Source organism: Danio rerio, chromosome 17 (assembly GCF_052040795.2).
Source record: "Danio rerio strain M-AB ecotype USA chromosome 17, GRCz13ab, whole genome shotgun sequence".
Taxonomy (NCBI): Eukaryota; Metazoa; Chordata; class Actinopteri; order Cypriniformes; family Danionidae; genus Danio; species Danio rerio.
The window spans coordinates 22,768,879-22,787,998 of NC_141037.1; the positions used below are offsets into that span (position 1 = coordinate 22,768,879).

Genomic DNA, 19,120 nt, shown 5'->3' on the forward strand with positions numbered 1-19,120 from the left:
GACTATTTAAATCCTGTTTTAATAAAGTTAGACCCTAATTTCTTCATCCCGCTCTGCTTTTGTGTTTACCACAGATGTTTGATGTGTAAAACCAAGATAACTTGAGATATTTTCATCCAGATGCATCTCTGTGCATTCAAAAAGGTAGAACGCATCTACCTGTCATCCCAGGATATTCAGGGACATTCACCCAAGCAAGGCTGCTCTCCTGAATGTCTGTCAACATCAGAAAACGTCAGCCAGAGCTGTGATGAAACTGGCAGAGTTAAGTGACCTTGGATGATTTGTACCGATGCTGAGATTGTCACATGACCAAACAGCAATGCCATTTAGGGTTTACACAGCTCACAAAAGAAAGACTGAAAAGATTTGTTTTGTTTTGATTTTTTTAGTTATATATAATATATATCCACACTCATACCACGGTTCACAAACTTCAAGATATTTAACAACAACACCACCAGAGCTTTGATTGGATGCTCAATCATAAACCCCGCCCCCCATACATTCATTCTTTCATTATTTGCAGATATACTAATGATCTATTTATTACAGACGTGAATAATTTACAATAAAATAACAATTTTCGTTATTCAATCTTTTATACTACAGTGATCGTACCCTGTTCGTCCTTCAGAGATGCGTCTCGTCTCAGCTCTGATAACAGAAAGGGCGTTGAATTCTTCTGGAAAACGGTAGAGGGGTTTGCTGCAGACGGCAAAACGTCTAGTCCGATAATGAAAGGGTCTCATCGATGCTCCGGAGCTTAATCCCAGGCAATCTTGAGCTCTTGAAAGGTTTTCAGTTAAACACGCACCTAAACATGGAAACCAGGACTACAACTTCAGTACCAGCACACACACACACACACACACACACACACATACAGAGAGAGGAGAAAAACTGCATATTAAGACATACAAACTCACAAACTGAGACTGCCTTCAAAACTCGTTTTGGGGAGCACCCTCACAGAAACCATTTAGAGAACAATGAACACAGGACTATTGGACTATTTAACGGTGTGACAGTGGTTTTCCTTTGATTTAGTCAGAACATGTTTAACCAAACAAATACAAAACGGTATAGACACCTGATCTTGGCAAATTCGTGATCTGTGTATGTAGCAAACTGTGTATACAAATCCGCGGTGTGGCTGAATAGTTTGCTAGCCTTTGGAAAGGAATCCCGATATAATATATTTGAATATTTGAGCCTTGGCAGACGCTACTATGTAGAAATCTCACATTTAGATCGCTCTTAAAACTGAGAATGTAAAGAATGTTGCCGTGAGTTCAGTTTTTGTTTTTTTTTCTTCTCTTTCTTTCACCCAGCAGCTTTCAGATTAGTTTGATAATCTGAACACAACTGTCCAGCTCCGAAAAAAAAGGTGTACAAGGAAAAAAAAGTGCCCCAAAAATATTGCCTCAGCAACCGTTTTCATCTCTCCTCCCCTCCATAATCTCTTGCTACATTCCTTCCCCGAGCTCTCTTGTGTGTCAAATTAGAGAAACTTTGATTTAGTGCAAAAAATCCTTGTTTTTTTTTCAAAAGTGAAACCTTTTTACAGTTGTGAGAGGCATCAAGTGTGCAGGTTGATGACATGGGAAAAAACAAAACAGCACCAATGAGACAAAAGGGCGATTTTCAAGGGTGATAATCTGAGCTCAAACTAATTTCAAAACAACAACAACAACAACGACAACAAAAAATAAAAAAGGACAAAAAAAAGAGAAGAAACCCCTTAGTGATCATTCCAAAACTTTTTTGTCAAGTGCTTCTTTGCCATTGGTCCGCGAGTAGGGCTCAAAGGCGGAGGAGCTCAGGTATCGGGCGGAAAGTTCCTGCAAGTTCCCTGCAAGGGATCCAGCCATGCCGAGCGGGGTGGAGGAAATACGTGAGGCGACCGACCCGAGCAGAGAGGGCATTGGGAAGCTGAACAGCCCGTGGGCAGGTGGGGATCCCTGCAGTCCCGTGACTGTCCCAGAGCTGGTCACGGTTGGCAGCGGTGGACTTCCTCCCGCTGTGCCCGAGCTGCCGGCACTGCTGCTGCTGCTGCTGGAGGAGCCTCCGTTAGCTGTGATCCCTAGCGATGGCCCACGCAGAGCTGAGCCCAGCGACGAGCTCCCGCAGTGGGGCAGCAGTCCTGGCAGGCCCGGTGGAGTGAGGAGACGGCCCTGCTCCAGGAGGCGCAGGACGCTGCAGGTGGCGGCCGTCTCAGAGACCACCGAGCGCAGCTCTGAATCCTTCCCCTGATCCTTCTTCTGCTTGGTGCGCCGGTTCTGGAACCACACCTTCACCTGACAGAGGATAAACAGAGAGAAATTAGGTTAGAAAAGATAAATAACACGAGGAATGATGTGAGCTAGCATAATGCTACTAATGTTAATTCCACACTGAATTTGGAACGAAAGAAAGAAAGAAAGAAAGAAAGAAAGAAAGAAAGAAAGAAAGAAAGAAAGAAAGATTGAAAGAAAGTTGGTGTTATAAAGTCATGCCAACTACATATTTTTACAGCAAGTATGGAACTTAAATGTTACTATAGTTGAAGGAAGAATTATTAGCCCCCTGAATTATTAGCCCCCCTGTTTATTTTTCCCCCCAATTTCTGTTAAACAGAGAGATTTTTGTCAGCACATTTCTAAACATAATAGTTTTAATAACGCATTTCTAATAACTGATTTATTTTATTTTTGCCATGATGACAGTAAATATATTTGACTGGATATTTTTCAAGACACTTATAATCAGCTAAGAGTGACATTTAAAGGCTTTACTAGGTTATTAGGTTAACTAGGCAGGTAAGGGTAATTAGGCAAGTTATTTTATAATGATGGTTTGTTCTGTAGATTATCGACAAAAATATACAGCATAAAAGAGCTAATATTTTTGACCTTAAAAGACTTTGACCTCAAAAAAAACTTTCTTTGGAAGAAAAAAATATTATCAGACAAACTGTGAAAATTTCATTGCTCTGTTAAACATCATTTGGGAAATATTTAAAAAAGAAAATAAATTCAAAAGGGGTTTAATAATTCAGATTTAAACCATAGATATCATTTAATAAGTGTTTAAACTGGTTAAGATTAAACACATTCTGGGATTTAAAAATATTTGAAAGTGTTTATTAAATAAAGGTTTATTAAATAATATAAATAAATATAGATAATATAATATAATATAATATAATATAACAATATAACATAAATGTACTAAATTTAGAGTATTAAATATGATATTTCTATCATAGCTAAATATGGTCAGATTGTATATGTTTAAGTTGAATCCAATGAAATCAGAGTTGCAATTTGATGTGTATTTTAGGGTGGTAAAAAAAAACACTATAAATGGGGAAAAGAATCCCTGTGCACATAAAAAGGGGAACTAAAATGTAAATGTTGTAAGTGACACTAATTTTAAAATGAAACAGCATAAATGTTACTATTAAAATGTAAATAATAATGTGTATATTCTTGAATAACACAGCAACATAACTTCCTTTTGCAAGGATGTCTGGATCAATACTGTTTTGAACCAAGTAATTGTACTGTATCCATTTAATTTAGGTTTACAAAGAAAGAGCAAACTGTAATTTCCAGACAACTCGTGTTTAGATCAAATTCCAATAGCAAAACAAAGTCCTATGACATACATTTAAACTCCATAGAGCAAATGAAGTCCGCCTTATATTCGCTGTATACTTCAAATGATCGATAACAGCTTCACAGGAATAAGAACAAAGGAGAATGACTAACATCACGGAATTGAGTCACACGGTTTAACCGTCACTCTTATAAACAGCTTAAATGCATGGCAACGGCAGAAATAATCTTTAAACACTGTGTATTAAAAAATAATTATGTATCAGTTAGTTATATAAGTGCATGCCTCAATGTTTATGAATGTTGTAATGGAATGCTAAATATTGAGTTTTCAGATTACTAAATCACTAAAATCCACATTTGTCATTTGTATTTATTTAATGTTTTGCGAAAACCATGAACCCAGAAGGTCAAGGAATTACCAGCAATTACGTTTTCTAAACACAATTCTTTCCCTCTCATTCTTGACGCATTTTTGCCTTTTAAAAAACAAACAAACAAACAAACCAAAAAACACACACACATTGCTGGTGCACTTTCACAAATGCATGACTTTCCACAGAACATTCTGTGTTTCCGAACACAATGTTAATTTCATGAAGCTGTCATTAAGGAGCACTTCACCCTCCTCATCAGGCGGCCAAGAAGAGACACGGGAAGCTTTAATGTAATCAAGGCATGGATTTGAACTGCGCTGCTGCACGGGGCATTAGAGAGGGCATTAGTGAAGCGAACTCTATTGTGCACCCTGTGTTAGCAGCACCGATCTGCCTCAGGGCTTTAAATGTCGTAATTTCGGTCCACAGGAGAGCAGAAGAATTTTAAAGTCGTTAGTGGGGCGATGATGTGATAGAATGTGACATAGTTCAAATGGCCAATAGAATTAGAAACATTGAGACGGCATTGTCGGTTTGCAGGTGTTCAGAGAGTTTAATTAGTGCATCCCTGACTGACAATACACATCACCCAGAAGAAATGAGTACACCCTAACAGATTAGTTTTTTAGAAAGATTGATTCTGAGATATTTGTGCAAATCTCGTTTATTGGTTTATTTTACATTAGATTAAATAAGACAGAACTAGAATTAATTTAACAAAATAACTTTAAGAAGCCCTGGTGCAAAAATTACAGCGCCCAGCAGAAATGAGTACACTCTAACATATTTGTTTTTTAGAAAGATTGATATTTGTGATGCTTTACACTGAGATATTTGTGCAAATCTAGTTTATAGGTTTATTTTACATTAGATGAAATAAGACAAAAATAGAACTAATTTAGAATTTAATTTAAAACTAGAACTGGTGCAAAAATGAGTGTATTTGCAAGGAGAACACTTAAATATTATTATTATTATTATTATAGAACAAAAAATCTGTTTATTAAATTTAGTTGATTGTTGTGTAGGTATTTTTTTTTGCATCATTTGAATGCATTTGAAATTTAATTTATAATTTCTATGTATAACAATGTATATATTTGTAGAATTTAATTGTATAATATATAATCCAATATTTAATATGCAGTGCATAATTGAATACAGCCCAATTTTGAAAATTAATTTTTGTATCCATTTCTCAGTAGTTATAGGCAATGTATTATGGTGCATTTGAACAAAACAGATTTATTAAATAAATATATTAATTAAAATAATATTTTAGTCAGTTATTTGAAAATTGAAAGATAATACAATTAAATGCAAGCAAAATATTGCAAAAATAAATTATAACCTACAAAATTTCACCTTTTTTGTTTTTTTTTTTTTACAAAGTTTTTGCTTCTCTTAATTTTTCCTCTTTATTAAAACCGTTATCATAAGTTATTTTATTATATAAGCTCCAGATTTGGCTTCAGTACTGACTAATCTAATGTATATGTAAACTCAAATATAATATTGTATAGCTTCCCATAAAAAATATTAATTTAAAAGAGAGATTTGTGAGGAGTGTACTATATATATATATATATATATATATATATATATATATATATATATATATATATATATATATATATATATACATATATATATATATATATATATATATATATATATATATATATATATATATATATATGATTTGAAATTATTTTATTTAAAACTTAAAAAATGTGTTTATATGCAAATTATTTATATTTTTTTCCCCAAGACTTTTCTTATATTTTTAATGCATAATGTATACTTTTTCTAATCCTAAAATTGTTAAGTCACCATAGTCTAGTTTTAATAAATATACCTGTTTCGTTAAAACATTTGTTATAATATGTATAATATTGATAAATGTTGTACTCATGGTGTACTCGTTTATTCTGAGCAGTAGGTACTTTATATAATGAATATTTAATCTACAATTTGAGTAAATAAATTAACACAAATAAATAACTAAAGCCTTAAAATTGGTAAACACAGCAATGTAATTTTGATTTATCATTTTCCAGTGACTTATTTTCCCTAATAAAAGCAGTGCTTGGTCACGCAAGCATGTGATATAATGAACATGTTCACTGACGAATAAACAAATAAAAACATAGGATCCAAAATTAGCCTTACTACTGCAGTCAGAGTTTCCCCGCACTGCAGATTATCCAGGGAGACACGGAGGGAGAGGGAGAGAGAGAGCGAGAGGGATAAAAAGAGGTTGAGAGAGAGAGAGACAGAGTGCATGTACAGTTCAGTCATGTAATCTCAAGCTTGTGACCTCTTACTGACCCCTGTGCAAAGCATGTGCCGCAAATGCATCACTAGGCTTATTTTTGTAAAGCGGGCCTTTATGCCACTAACAGACCATCAAACTATTGCACTGCTGAAGAGGGCAGAAAAAGGGAATTGTCCAGAAACAACAAAATGCGATCAGATTGTTGATATTTTAGGTTGCCTTAGGGTGATCAAAATGCAAATAAATGAAATATTAATATCATGAAGTAAGTGCATTTTATTTTCAGGTAGCTCTGTGTGTTTTGGTAAAGAGCCTCCGCAATGCACTTCTTTATACATTGAATAATAATTATGCTAGTGCATCAGACATGAGTCACGTGGAAAGACATATTTGTGAGAGGCAAATTAATTATTTTGCAATTGTATGGCAGTGGCTGTCTTCAGTGGTCTTTATAATGTATTTGCAATAGTGTTTGTGTATCACTATTTGCATTCGAATGTGTACCTGAGTTTCAGACAGGTTAAGTTGCCGGGCAAGTTCAGTTCGTTCCCGTCCCACAACATACTGACACCGCTGAAACTCCATCTCCAGTCTGTATAGTTGCTCTGCTGTGAACGAGGTCCTAGTGCGCTTTGGTCGGTCTAGATCCAAACCCTTGGGGAGAATAATTTCTCGAATCGACCCTTTGGCATCTACATGTGAAGAGGAAAATGTGTTCAGAAAATTGTCATACCTGCTATAAGACTAATATTAAAATTACTTGAGATAAGCAGAATATGTTATAAGTTTTAAAAAATGCTAAAATGCTTTTTCTTTTGAGAAATTAATATTGGTAGTCATGCAAATCGTATTAAACATTGCACAATTTCGATTGCTAAATAACCAAAGCATTTGATGTTTTTATTAAATAAACCCTTGTCCTGCCTGAATGCTGTTTTTGTTGTTGCAATATAAATGCCAAACAAATGCTGATTAGAACAATATTATTTTATTAACAAACAAAATTACATACTCTTACAAAAAATCTGTAAGCAGAAAAATGCTAAATTAAATTAAAGTTCAAAGCAATTTTAAATAAATTTGAAAAATGGCATAAATCACAAATAAATAAAAATACTGTCATATAAATAGAAAAACTATTTTCTATTTTAGCTGTAAAATTTATAATCGTTCTGCTGTCAAAACAGATTAAGTAATAATAAAATTGTTAATAGTAAAATAAGTTTTTAATGACGTACATGAATGCAAATAGGAAGAGAAATGCGTTGTTTAAAACAGATATAAAATATTTTAAAACATTCATCAAACACATTAGCTGGTGTGTTTTTGTATGTGTGTGTATCTCTGTGGAGAATGTGCTCTGGTGTGCTTAACCCTAAAAATATATATATAAATCTTTAAATATTATTTACGAATTGTGACAACTGTAAAATTACTATTAAAAACACAGTGGTTTATTTAATTATTCAACTTGAAAATAAAAAAGACTGCATTAGCTGTTAAATTTTAACAGATGAAATTACACAATAATTTCATAAGGTTAATTTCCTCATATTTCAATAGGCCTCTGAGACTGACCTAGATTTAGCTTCACAACCTAAATAAATTAATGGATCTGATTGCTCTCCAGAATTTCACAATCAGCTGACACCAGCAGGAGGGGCTTCACAAATATTCACAATTTAACACAAATATAGACAAACTGCTTTTAGCCAATTGATCGCATTATAATAGCTAGAGCTTAAATAATTACAGCTTCTCTGTAAACGTATTGTGAAAAATGATAAATCTACAAATAAACTGCTTTGTGGGCTCCACAATATAAATGAAAATTGTGACTAAGTAAATGTAAGATGTAGTAAAATAAATTTAGATATATAAAAATGGAGCAAATATAAATAAGAATGAGAGATTATAAAGCAGAATAACTCCAAAAATAATAAACAACATCCAAATAAATGTACATTATCGTTATGGACAATAGTAAAGTATTGCTTACATAGCTAAAATTTTTAAAAACAACCATAATCATGCAAAAGTAATTTCAATCATTTTTAATTATTAGATTTTAGCATTTATGTAAAACATTTATAATTTTAATGCACAGCTGAAATTAGTCTAAATAGCATTTACAATTATCATTAACCAAAAGGTAGCACAAATTTTTATTTTAATTATCAAGCCATTAACTGCACCATTACAGTGAGCAAAATTAAAGTATTATTTTTTTCAACAATATTCATACTTTTTTCTGTTATCAGCTTAGTTTGTATCAATTTGCATCATCTACACTTGTGCACACTCAAATCTATACACACTTGCCGATGGAGGAAAAATAATAAAAATCCAGCGACTAAAACTGACACAAAAAGCAAAATGAAAAGTTCTTGTTATATCGATTTCTTGTTTATTTTATTAGTATTTTTTGAGGGATGGGAGCAAAATGTGCAGAAAGCTCCCAGGAGTGTTTTTAAACTCACCCCGAACTAGAATCCTCCGGCAGTAGTCAGGATCTCCTGAGCTCGCCCGGCTCTTTTCACAGTTTTCCACCGCTCCGGATGGAGAGAAGGACTCCTGCTGGTCCTTCAGGAACGTTTTTGAAATGCTCCCCTGGGAATCCTTTCCCTCTTTCCCCTCTTTTAGTCCATTCTTCAGCAGCATTCCGGACTCTGAGTCTTGACTGTAGCGGACTTCCATAGTCTCGTATCCTCTGCGAAGAGTTCTCCTTCTTTTTCTCCTTGTTGGGCAGAAATAACTGTTTGGGGACGGACACACACTGCTTATTGTGGGTAATATAGGTTTGGTCTTTCTATAAAACAGCAGCTTGGAATCAGAGTCAGATAGCTAATGTGCCACCAGCACTTGCCCAGTCCACTGATCTGCCCTATTATCTCTGTGCAGACTCACTTGCCCAATGATCATAGACTTCTCACCCAAATTCAACAGCAATTTAACAGCTCCTCTCCTTGCAACATTCACATCAGGCTGATCTCCGGGTAATCAGAACTGTGGACGGACGCATGCTCGCCGCTTCAATTGATTACGGTAATTTTGCTGCCTCCACATTTGCGTAACCTCATGAATACTCTAAACTGTTTGGGAAATACACATTGTCCTGATAGAGGGGTCCGCTCACTCCGACCCCTCTCTCCGCCCTCGTTCGCACAGGATCAAGGGAGATGATTTGCCTCGAATCGTCACCACGCACAATCACAGCGCCAAAGGACCGCCAGAAAAGTTCCACTTCATTCCTCGATGCCCCGGCACTGGCAGTTGCCCTGCTGTTGGGCTGTAGACGTTGGCTCGGGGTAACTTTGTGCGCAGGCTGACAAATCTCCCCCCGGATAACGGCCCGATACCAGACGCTGAACCCTCGGAGCTAATACAAGCAAAGACCGAAAAGAGATAGGGAAAGATCGGTAGAGAGCAAAGAGAGAGGGAGAGAGAGAGAAAGAGAGACAGAGAGAGAGAGAGAGAGAGAGAGAGAGAGAGAGAGAGAGAGAGAGAATGAGGGAGGCGGAGAGACCTGAAATACGAAAAAAAAAAGGAATCCACTTCGCTCGGAATCTGTAGTGGTAATGAACACGGATTCACAAAAGAAAGGAGATGAACACAAGGGAACTCTGTCGAGCACTGGACAGTGAGCAACAACCACCTCGAGTTACCCAGCACCTCTAGTACAACCCCAAAGCAAACACTACGATCACTCAGCCTATAGGAAACCTACTAAAGAACGCCAAAAAACTCAACCTGCCCAAGATCCCAATGCTAACACCCAAAACGACCCCCTCCTCCTCCTCCTCTCTCCCACTCCTTCCACACCACTACACACCCACCCACTCAGTCTCGCCTATTTTCATTGTCAACGCAACAATATCTGGGGGAACAGCAGTGGTCTGTAATCCAATAAGACCATTGATTAGGCTACAATGATTCAATTCAAGCCAATGGTTGTGAGCAGGGAACAGGCTCGGACCCTTCTTGTCACCTTGCTGGGCCAGAGGCCCTCTTCATGCTGAACTCCCCCCTCCCGAAGCCATTCAGTCCTTTATGGGAAACGGAGAGCAAAAGGAGTGAAAGATGGCAATTATCTAATTGGACTATTAACAAACAATTCTGTGAGTGTGTCTGGTAGGGAGCAGAAGAGGATGGGGAGGGGGTACTGGACTAACTTCATTTAGCGAGTGTGTGGGGCAGCCTGTTGGAGAGAGGGAAAGGTTGTTTAAAGAAAAGATGAGAGGGAGGGATTGTTTAAAGAAAAGGTAAGAGGAGGCTACGAAAGGGGGCCGCAGGGGCAGCCGGATGATTCTACGCTGAGCTTGGGAAAAAGAGTTTGGTGGGACGTGCACCAGCTGTGGTCCGAGACGTCCCAGGTCAACAAAAGATGAAGATGTCCCGCATAAAGACTTGAGGACATAAACTGTCTCAGCACAGAGGCATCTTTAAATATTGCAAGCTTCTTTAGCCGGCATGCCCCATACAGTAACATCTAAAAATAACTAAATCTCTTAGGTTTGGGATGGAAGGTTACCTACCATGCAATAAGTCACTAAAATTATCTCTTCAGTTACTGATCTCTTGAGGTTCTAATAAACACCATTAAGTAATGAAGTACCTTGAAGAACTAGTATGCACCATTTTGTAAAATCATTTTTGTCTTTTTCATGATATGACAGTATTGACTGATAGAAATCACAGTTTAAAAGAGAATAAAAAGGCACCCCAAGTAAGGAATTGAACTCAAATGGCCTAAAGCAAAAAACTGATATAAACAAATATGTGAAAGCGCTGCCTCTGAAAGCAAACTTTTTTGAGTTTCTTTCTTCTGTTGAACACAAAAGAACCTGAAACCAGTAGACACTGACTTCGATTGTACTTTTTTGTTGTTGGCTACCCAAGATTCTTCAAAAATCTTTTGTTTTCAAAAGAAAAAAGACCACTTGTAGGTGAGTATAAATATATAATCTCTCAAAAAAGGTTTTTTCTAGTTTACTATAGAATACTTCTTTAAAAAAAAAAAAAAAAACAGAAACTATACTTTGTATATCCTTCTCTGAAATGTACATATGTACTGCTCAATAATACTTATTATTGCCCTAAAGTATACTTGGCTTTTACTAACAGAAAATTTTTAGTATATTTGGCTAATGTTTGTTCATTGATATATAATTAAAAGTATAATTACATATTATAAGTATACTTGGTCTGCAGTTGTTTTTATTATTTTGATTAAGTGGCCTATTCGTTTTTATTCATTATATTACTATCTATCTATCTATCTATCTATCTATCTATCTATCTATCTATCTATCTATCTATCTATCTATCTATCTATCTATCTATCTATCTATCTATCTATCTGTCTGTCTGTCTGTCTGTCTGTCTGTCTGTCTGTCTGTCTGTCTGTCTGTCTGTCTGTCTGTCTGTCTGTCTGTCTGTCTGTCTGTCTGTCTATCATCTAACTATCTATCTATCTAAAAATACTTATTTTGCAACACAAATAAGCTTGAATCTTGACTAGTTGTGTACCTAAAGTGTACTGCTGTTACATTTAGAATACCTTTAAAATATTATATATGATAATTTATTCCCAAGAGGTGTTCAAGCAGTATACTTACAATAATAGTTCTAGTACTAAACGTACAGTTTTTCTCAGTGGCTTTAGTGCATTTCTCACAACACTATTTACATTTGCACAACAGTAAATGCATTTCTCAAAACAATTCCTGCAAAACCACGTCACTTGCTCTAAATGGATAGCTCATTCCTCAAAAGCAAGTATTTATGTCAATCAAAGTGTCAGTGTCATCAAGATGAAAAGTCCTGACACCTTTGTTTATGAACAAGATTTTTCATTATGACAGTTTACTCTGTAAATTTTTTCCAATGCAAGACTTTGGAAACAATTTGCACAGCCAATTGAAAATTACAGTAAAGTTAGATATCACTGAATTTAGTAAGATATCTAGGTACAAGACACTGAATATGTATGTTTCACAATTTTACTGCATATGCTATGTGCAATTCTAATTTATTCACAGCATTGTGCAAAAGAATAAATACACCTTTATTTACAACATAAACTTCCTTTGGGTAGAGCTGCGCACAACTGTAAACAATATTGCAGTACATATTGGAACTGAACCTAAAATATTCATAGGTATGTAAATCATTCATAAAATTGTTCAATTTAGAAAATATTTTCAGGAAAAAAGTTCTAAAAATGCTTATAAAATTAGCTTGACAGATTTTGACAACTAGTTCAACATTTTGTATGTGATAACTCAAGTAATGAAATGAGGTTATTAGTTTTATATGGACTGACTATTCAGCATTCACAAGTGTAGTTAATTTTGACTGACATGACATAAGCGAATGATAATCTTATAAAACAGCAGAGAGCTGTATGAAAGCAATTGATGCATGTCCAAAAGCATTTGCAATTTGTTGGAAGGAATAAGAAACTGCTACTATGATGTGCACAAATGACTAATTGTTTTGAGAAATGCATTAACTGTTGTGCAAATGTAAATAGTGTTGTGAGAAATGCACCAACGCGATGGAGAAAAACTGTAATACATGAAGTATATGCTTTAAATATAATCCATTCTACGTTGTTTAAGTACTTAATCAAATTAATTTGAAGCATTTTTACAAACGTTAGCCATCCGTTTTCCAACATAGCAGATCAAACATATGTTTATGCTGGTGTGTTTATGTATAAGCACAAATGTCTATACTGGTGCAATAACTAGATGGCCACCTAACCAGTGTAAACCAACATGGACTAGTATGCAAGTTAAATTCTTATTTAGTCTGTGCCAATAATAGAAACCAATGGCAGAAACTTTGTGCTGTGGATTTTATGTTTGTTTTTATTAACAAGTGGAGTGTAATGAGGGTTGATGTACTATTGGGCAATGGGATTGGACTAAAAAGCAGGTCTTTGAGAGCCAGCAGAACTTGCATGCATCTGACATGTCAGAAAACATTTGACCCTGTACTCACGTAAATTACTCATCAATCTTTTGATAAATACTAATTTTGCAAGCATTTGAATATGAAAGACAAAAATTCCACAGATTTGACAGGGTCTAAAGCCTCACGGCACAACCATTTGTTTAGGAAATTGTTGTCCTGACCTTCACTTTAGTCACTTCTGTCATAACAAAAGCAAACAAAACATTGTGAAATGCTAATATTTTGAATATAACATATTTTTGGCTTTCATCAAGTTTTTTCGTTGTTGATATTTCTATATGAAAGTTATTCAGATATTCTCAAATAAAGTATCTGTGAAGATCTCAAAACAATGTTAGTGCCATTTCCTCTTCCTCTCTGTATGTCACTATTGTGCCAGTACTGGTAAAGCCTCCAATCAGATGGTAAGTAAAGCTCACAGTGTCAGAATGACAAAACTCACCCACCTCATTTATTTACAGACAACAAAACACTTCAGCGTCAAAAGAGAAGAGGGACAAAGGGGAGATGGGCGGAAACACACACAGATAGAGACAAAAAGACAGATGGTGAGACATATCAATAGATAAATAAGAAACAAGGCACGACATGACAATACCTGTAAATGTGAAAGGTACATTTGGTGCAGCTCCTTTGAGACTGGGTGATGCATTTGGGAAACACAGCTCTCAGAATGCCAAGTTTTTAAACACCGCCTGTGGATTTTGAAAAAAACATAACAGGTGTGCATAAGAAGAATGGCAAATTCCAGGACTGTAATCACTTGAATAAATACAGAACACCTGCTTCATAAAATATCTGTAGATGCTATAAATGTCTAAAACTATTTGAACTCCGAATTTTCAACATTCATAAAATTTCATAATTATTTAAAATAAAAAAGAATAACAATAAGTCTAAAAATACGAAAAGCACTTTTTCCCTCCAAGTATGATAATTAAACGGAGATTTCTCCTTTCCTAAGGGAATAAATGAAGAATGTTGCATATAATCCCTCAAGCAAAGCTCTTATTACTATTTAGTGTGGACACATCATGGTCAGAAGCAGCTTTACAAAAATAACAGATAAAAAATTTAGTAAGAAAAATGACTAACAAAGAAATTTTAAAACATTGCAAATGACGAAAGTAAAATTCAACAAGTCTCAGTCAAAAAAGGTTTGGAGTGCATATTTGATGCATAAAAAGTTAGGATGGATCTTCCTCTGCTTGTCAATCTATAAACGAACACTTGCGATGGGTTCATGTGATCGGTCAGATTAGTATGTACCGATCGAGGCATAAAATGTGATTATCGGCTGATATCTCTGGCCGATCGATCGGATCCCTAACATATAGTAAATTTAACATACAGTTGAAGTCAGAATTAATAGCCCCCCTTTACATTTTTTTTAAAAAATATTTTCCAAATAATGTTTAACAAAGCAAGGGCATTTTCACAGTAAGTCTGATAATATTTTATCTTCTAAAGAAAGTTTTATTTGTTTTATTTTGGCTAGATTTAAAGCAGTTTTTAATTTTTTTAAAACCATTTTAAGGTCAAAATAATTAGCCCATCTAAGCTATATTTTCTTCTGATAGTCTACAGAATAAACCGTTATAGTACAATAGCTTTCCAAACTATCCTTACCTGTCTAGTTAACCTAATAAACCGGTAACACTTTACAATAAGGTTCATTAGTTAATGCATATAACATTAACTAATCATGAACAACACATGTACAGCATTTATTAATTATAATTTAGCATTTACTAATGCATCATTAACATCCAAGTCCATGCTTGTTAACATTAGTTAATGCACCATGATTTAACATGAGCTAACAATGAACAACTGTATTTTCATTAACTAACGTTAACTAACAAGAACAAATACAGTAGTAAATGTTTTGTTCATTGTTTGTTCATGTTAGTAAATGCATTAATTAACATTAACTAATAAACCTTATTGTAAAGTGTGACCAATAAACCTAGTTAAGTCTTTAAATGTCACTTTAAGCTGTATAGAAGTGTCTTGAAAAACATCTAGTAAAATATTGTTTACTGTCATCATGACAAAGATAAAATAAATTAGTTATTAGAAATTATTTATTAAAACTATTATGTTTGAAAATGTGTTGAAAAAAAATCTGCTCTTCGTTGAACAGAAATTGGGGGAAAAAATAAACAGGGGGGCTAATAATTCTGACTTCAACTGTATATGGCCATACTGATGACTAAATCTTTTTGGTTTGAATTTATTTTAAAAAATTATTTTGTATATTTTATTTTAATCGTATATAATATTATTAGGTTATCACATTCTATTTTATTAAAAATATATTATATATTATAAAAATTATTATATATATAAAATATATTATATAAATATATTATTAATTTTAATAAAAAAAAGCTGTTTCAAACGCCACGTTAAGAATAACAAAACTATAATCGACAGAATAAAAAGTGTAATATTAACACTGCCACTAAATCAATGATACTTTTTAAAGCCTTTTATTAGGTTAGACTTAACAATTAGCACACATGACTAAATATCAACTTTATATAATTGTAAAAGAATATCTAGCACTGTCAGATAAACTGATGTGATATCAATAAATCTCCCTAATCACTAAGTAATGATCAGTTTGTAGATTTAAATACTGACAGACCACTGTACTTGTAGCATTGTGGCAATTGAAAAAATAAAAGTACAAAAATAGTATCTGCAGAATCACAACACAATAAAAAAATACAGTTAAAAATCAACTAACTTACTGTAACAGGGTAAAACATGCATCTAAAATACAGATTCTATTCGACACCCCCAACAAACACAAGTGCGGTCTTACACTGCTAATACACCCATTATCAGACAAAGTGTGTTTTGGCTGCAAAAGAGACAGAGGGGGAGAGACTTGAGTCCTATCTTGCTCTTAATAGCTCATTAGTAGGGCTAAGCAGGCTCTCTTCTGTATCGCTAGCACCTTTATTCTCCTAATGTTCCCCGTACCTCTTTCTGCCCTCTAAATGTGTCAAATGTGCACAGAGAGACCAAGAACAGCCAAAACCTGGGAACGGTTTCAAAACATACTATGTTGCTTCCACAGAGGGATTGCTTTGAAATATCCTGAAAGGGTCATCCTTTTTTGTGTTGTGGGCTTGAAACAGGCAGCTGCTTCCGTCTAGTTAAAGTATGAAAGTTCAGGTGTTTGAATCCTTACATGACACGTGAAAGCAAACAATGCCTGCGCTTAAACTCAGCACCAAAAGGCATAATATAATACCTTGAGCCCCATAAATGCACACCATATTCAAATACAGCAATACTACATCGTTTATGCAACAAAGATTTTTTATTTTTTTTTTGCAAATTTAAAGCATGAAAGAGAATTAAATAAACAAATATCCATTATATTATTCATATTACACCGCATATAATATTTGGCTCACTTCAACTGAATATATGCTGCAAAAATAACATTTCATCAGAAAGGCTATAGGGGTTGATTTTCGTATATGCATTAGATATTTTAGACCCTATGCATTTATAGACACTCAATTATTTGACGTCTGGCACATTCAGGTCACAGATTCATTGTTTTACATGTAGCGGCTCAGAGTTTGGTATATTCACAAGGATTAGACAAAAGACCTGGCTTTTTTAAACGGAAGTGATTTTCACATAATTACTCTGAAGGGCATATGGTCAATGTTTCCTCTTTTCTCTTCCATGCTGTGACCAAAAGCCTCTCATTCAGATATATGAATCAATATCTCAGTCTCTTCTCTCCTGTTCTAGCAGTGTTAGGACCACCTTCAAATCATAATAGATCCTATAATACCAGCATAAAAATAAAACACAGCTTTGTGTAAGTGTGTCACCCTGACCTGGAGTCTGTGTCTCTCAGGCTGAGCTTTCTCATCATGTATAGAACATTTTGTGAGGGTCTAATATGGAGTTTCAGAGCCATAATAGGTGGAGCAGGAGGGGTGTTTGTAGCCACGGCTCTCATCTTTGAGACGAAATCGCTGACAATCACTCCAATTTCAATTAAATGAGTCAGGCTGCAGAGAGATGAGGAATTTGTGCATGTTTCAGTTTTCTTTTATGCTCAATAAAAGCTTGAACAAAAGCAAACGTGGTCTTGTAAAATTAAAAAAGTGCAGTCATTACGTTTTTAAAGCATTCAAAAGGCACACTAAAGCTTTGATGTTTACAGGGGAAAAATGATTCAAATTCAATAATCTAAACAAAGAACCTGTAAATATTTGTGAACATTTAATGATTTTCTGTTCTCTTATTTTCTTTTCACTTCACACAAAGAAAACCAACTAATATGCTTGCACTGTTAAATGCATGCTCTTTTAACCAACTACTTCTTTAAAGGAAAAATGTATGAATAAGTTCCCAGTAGGACAATCTGCAGTTATAAAACATGCAGCGTTTAGGCTTTTTAGGATAAAGATCTCCCTCCCCCTTCTGGTGTCCCACTTTAGCTTGGTTTCAGGATTTCATCTGTAAAGCTCTTCTTATAGGAGCATCCTCCTAAAAACCTCAATCTGTTTCCGTACACGAGTTTGAGAGTAACGTAAATTAATGCGACGCACTGGCTGAATATAATAACTTACACTGAAGATTTGCAGGTGCAGGTAACGTTATGGTCATCGGTAGACATATGCGAGGCTCTGCAAGACTGATTCAAACAGTTGCAGCCAAATACAAAGTCTAATTTGTACATTGCTACTACCTCAGTGTTTTCTTTTTTGAAAGTAACTTAACTTCCGTGAAGCTGGGAACACATACTAGCGTTGAGATTTCAATTAATAGCCAAGCCACCTTCGAAATAGGTCTGAAGGTGCCTGTAATACAAATTAGAATGAGCGAGGATAAATTGTTTATGTTTTATACAATTCTGGAGAGCAAACCGACCTTAATCTCGTTATCCACAGTTTCCAAAGTGCTTGCCTTTGGCGCTTCTTCAGCCTCCTACAGTTTAGCGACTGACGCCATCTTCTGGTGATGTGACGACATCACTTGCTAGTTACTAGAGGATAACTTTTGACCTCCGATAAATTTTACTTTATGTTTTTGAAAATTAAGTAAGCTATTTTAAAGGGCATTGTTTGTAAAAATATTAACATGTTAAAAAATATTGTGATGTTCACAAATCACACTGATATCCAAAAAATATTGCTTTTGACAATATGAGGCAAAATATTTCCATGTTTGACATTTTAGCTGTTTAAATGGTTAGAAAACATAAAAAAATAGTAAGTTAATGTTATAGAATGTTATCAATCTATTTAACGGGCCGTTATCAATGGCTCTGATAGATATGGGCCAGTAGGGGCCCTTTTGCACTGGTAGGCTCAGAAGGCTGTTAACATCCATCCACATGCACTGTAAAAAATGCAGGGATCCACACAATTCATTTATGTTGTCCCAACACAAATTGATTAAGTTAACGTAACAATTTTAACAAATTTAGCCTATATACAAAAAATAATAATAAATTAAAAAAACATGGTCCCAATGAAATGTCAAGAATTGTGTTGTTTCAGCTAATTTTAGTTTAAACAAGTAAAAAATGTTTTTTGAGTGTGGTTAGTCAGCTATACTAATAGAGAAGACTCCAGATCCAGATCTGTTTTGCATTACTGTGACGGTTGGGTTTAGGGTTGGGGAAGGGGTAGATGTTAATACACATTACAATTAATGCGAAAATTAATAAATAATAAAAATAACTTTCTTTAAGTTCTGGACGCAGTCACATGTGATCTATAGGTGATTAGCCATGTGGATGCATGATTACAGTCTTCTGAGCCTACCAGTAGGCTCAGAAGGCCTCTACAGGCTCATATCGATCAGCTGATAAACACTGATAACGCCCATTCAAT

The 19,120-nt window shown here is 34.8% G+C and overlaps 1 protein-coding gene across 9 annotated transcripts; it reads right to left on the reverse strand.

The window, feature by feature from the left end:
- Positions 1-372: 372 nt before the first annotated feature.
- Positions 373-18,255, reverse strand: vax1 (ventral anterior homeobox 1). Of its 9 annotated transcripts, none has more exons than XM_087288700.1 (7): positions 18,153-18,246; positions 17,852-18,082; positions 17,111-17,287; positions 13,837-13,933; positions 8,738-9,012; positions 6,762-6,949; positions 373-2,300 (listed from the first exon to the last, which is right to left on the reverse strand). In XM_087288700.1, exons 5-7 carry the CDS (start codon positions 8,952-8,954, stop codon positions 1,752-1,754), a joined length of 954 nt encoding a protein of 317 aa, XP_087144826.1. In that variant the 5' UTR covers positions 8,955-9,012; positions 13,837-13,933; positions 17,111-17,287; positions 17,852-18,082; positions 18,153-18,246; the 3' UTR covers positions 373-1,751.
- Between the last annotated feature and the right edge of the window lie 865 nt (positions 18,256-19,120).